The sequence below is a fragment of the Parus major genome, chromosome 17 (genome assembly GCF_001522545.3).
Source record: "Parus major isolate Abel chromosome 17, Parus_major1.1, whole genome shotgun sequence".
Classification (NCBI taxonomy): Eukaryota; Metazoa; Chordata; class Aves; order Passeriformes; family Paridae; genus Parus; species Parus major.
Window position 1 is genome coordinate 9,788,406 of NC_031785.1, and position 3,093 is coordinate 9,791,498.

General features: G+C 52.8%; 1 protein-coding gene across 1 annotated transcript in view; it reads left to right on the forward strand.

The window, feature by feature from the left end:
• The first annotated feature begins 661 nt into the window (after positions 1–661).
• The window catches only part of ZNF618 (zinc finger protein 618), a 55,345-nt gene continuing 52,913 nt past the window's right edge, over positions 662–3,093 (forward strand). The window contains exon 1 of the mRNA XM_015644922.2: positions 662–915. Within this exon, the coding sequence (XP_015500408.1) occupies positions 747–915 (169 nt within the window). The 5' untranslated portion in view covers positions 662–746. The remainder of the gene's footprint in view (positions 916–3,093) is intronic.

Genomic DNA, 3,093 nt, shown 5'->3' on the forward strand with positions numbered 1-3,093 from the left:
CTGCCTTTCCCCCTCCATTAGGCTTTGACTGTCATCCCCAGTTGTTGTATCTGTCCATAACATGGTAGCTCTCTAAATATCCTCATCCTGCAGATGATCCCTTTGATCAGCACTGTGCATGTTCAATAAAGCCTCTGAATACCAGGGGATGTCAGGTTGCTTGAAGGGATAAAAGAGAGGATGTGGTGGAGGGTGGAGATAGCTCCAAATTAAAAATGTCAGGGAATCATAGAATCGTTTAGGTTGGGAAAGATCTTGGAGATCATCAAGTCAAACTTAATTCAGCAGTGCCAGGTCCAGCAGTGACCCATGTCCCCAGGTGGCACAGGAGAATGAGGCTTTGTGTGAATGGACTGGTGCTGGCAAAATGCTTGCAGTCACAACTGCTGGCAACCAGGGCAAGTTCTGTGCTCTTCTTCAGGGGTCCAGTGTGTTTATGAGCATTACTGTTGTTTGTGATGATTAAGGTTATTTTCATTACTAACAATTCATTTTATTGCTTTTGTCTGGTTCAATTTTAATTACTTATCATGTATGGCAGACACACATTAATATGCTTCTTTTAAATAACCTGCATAAACCTTGACTTAGGTGCTGGTGATGACAGAAGGAGCACTGGGCACTGAGGATTCATGTTCTCCTCTCTTTCCCCCTTCAGGGAGTGTTTGAAGAGGAGCCCACGGAGCCCGAAAGCCGAGGGCTCGGACTCGGTGACATCTCAGTCCTCCCCCAGTGAAGAGGCTGGAATGATGACTGAGGTGAAAGTGAAGACAGAGGTACCAGATGACTACATCGAGGAGGTGATCTGGCAGGATGACACCAAAGATTCCAAGAAGAACATCAAGGATGGCCCCGGGGATGTTCCTGCGGAGATCTGCGTGGTGATCGGCGGCGTGCGCAACCAGCAGACGCTCGGTGAGACACGGGGCACCATTCCCTCAGGGCTGTGGGGTCAGGATGAGACTCCAGAGAGCTGTGCCTGGACACTCAGCTCTCCTGGAGGGCCCAGAGCCAGGGTGAACATCAGCCTTGGGGTCCTGGCTCAGGAATATTGACCTTCTGTTGTCTGTTTGCATCTAGTTTCCCCTAAAGGCTCAGCCAAGATCGGAAAGAAAAAGCTCTTTATCTTCTTCTGGCATGTTCAGGGACTTGCCCATCAGTCACCTGCAGCACCTGGTGAGCCCAGGGCTGGGGGTGTGTTTGACACAGATGAGGAACTTGCAGAGGAAAGCCTGAGAAACAGCTGAGATGTTTTGAGGAAAGTTGTTCTGAGGAATGTGGATGCTTTCTGCAAATGAGTCTGGGCTCAAAAGCAGGTTTTACAGGTTGCTGTTTGTTTTCCTGATCACTCCTCAGCTGTGGGAGTACTTCTGACTCTGGGCTGGCTGTGGTGTGCCCTGTTCAAAACAATTCTTCCTGTCCCCACCCCATCTCCTGCTGGGATGAGAAGAAGCTTTTTCTTTTTTCTGTGAACATCAAACTGTCCTCTCCTCCTGCTCCAGGGAAAGAGGCTTCCTGTGGGAACCTGGCAAGGCACCACTCCTGCACTGCCTGTGTTGTCCCTGGCCTGGAGCAGGTCCCTGCAGTGTCTCTGAGATCCAAAGGCACTTGCTAATAAAAAGAAGGAAGGGCAGTTGGGCCAGGTTTCCTTTAAGGGTCTCAGGAAGAAGCTGATTTGAGCTGCCCAGCATTGCTGGGTTGGTTTGTCCTGCAGGGGGAGAGAAAATAGGAATTGAGGTTGGATTTTCTCCCAGGTTTTGTTGATCATTGTCCACACTGCTGGAAAGAAACCTGGGAGATGTCCTTAGCTAGTGATTGTCTCAGGAGCATCATTGCTCTTCCTGTCCTTTCCACCACAGGACAGCCACTAAGGGCAGGAGGGCAGTGCTGTCTGTGCAGGTCTAGGGAAAGCCTAAGAAGTCTAAAACTATTTCTGACATGAAGATTTTACAATTTGGAAGAAATACTCTGTGTATTTTCAGAGTTTTTGTGCCTCTGCAGCTCTTGATCATTAGATGGGCAAAGCTGAAGAGCATCCCTGGTGTCCTGGGAGGGAGAGCTGGAGCTGTGACTGGTGGGCAGCAGTGGCAGCTTCTCCAGCCACGGCCACCAGCCCTTGGTGAGAGTTCCCAGGGTGGGTGTTTGTCCCACAGGAGCCCCTTCTCCCCACAGCCCCTCTGCTCTGTAATTGTGTCCTCTGGCACTGGTGGCTCCCAGCTGTGCAGTGGGGATGGAGCTTTTGCTCCTGGCTGATTTGGGTGGGCTGGAGGGGAAGCCAGTGAGGAGCAGCTGAGGGCACTGGGGTTGTTCAGCTGGGGCAGAGCAGAGTCAGAGCTCCCCAGGGCTGCAGCTCCTCCCGAGGGGCAGCTCCAGTCTCTGCTCTGGGACAGGGACAGGGAAGGGCTGGAGCTGGGCCAGGCCAGGCTCAGGCTGCAGATCAGGGCAAGGTTCTTCCCCCAGAGGCTGCTGGCACTGCCCAGGCTCCCCAGGGAATGGGCACGGCCCCGAGGCTGCCAGAGCTCCAGGGATGCCCAGGGTGGGATGTTGGGGGGTCTGGGCAGGGCTGGATGAACCTGGGGGTCCCTTCAGTTCGGGTTATTCCATGGTTCTGTGATTCTGTTGTCCCTGTAGAGAGTGTTGGGAACAGCCTGGTGTGAGGGGGACACTCACAGTGTGTGGGGAGAGGAACAGATTCATTGACCACAGGTGGTGGTTGAAAGCTGTGTAAACTGGAGAGCTTGTCTGGAAGGGCTGTCAGTCATTGTAAATCCTGGGCTTCTTTAAAGGCAGTTTGTTCTGGAGGTGATGTGGCTGGTGCCAATTCCTTTGTGAACAGAGCCCTGGAAGTGCCCCTGTCTGCCATGACCCTCATTTCTGGGGAGGGGGCTCTGAATAACAACAAGTCCTGTGTGGCCATCAGGTCCTGTGCTCTGGTGCCCCGAGAGCTGCTCCTTGTGTTTGCTGAGCTCTGGCACCTGCTCCCCTCTGTCCTCCCATGGAAATCACACCCTGTGCCCATCTCTGCACACACCAGGGTACCTCACACCAGGAATGTGCCTCTTCTGTCCCTGCTCCACTGGCCATTCCAGCTGT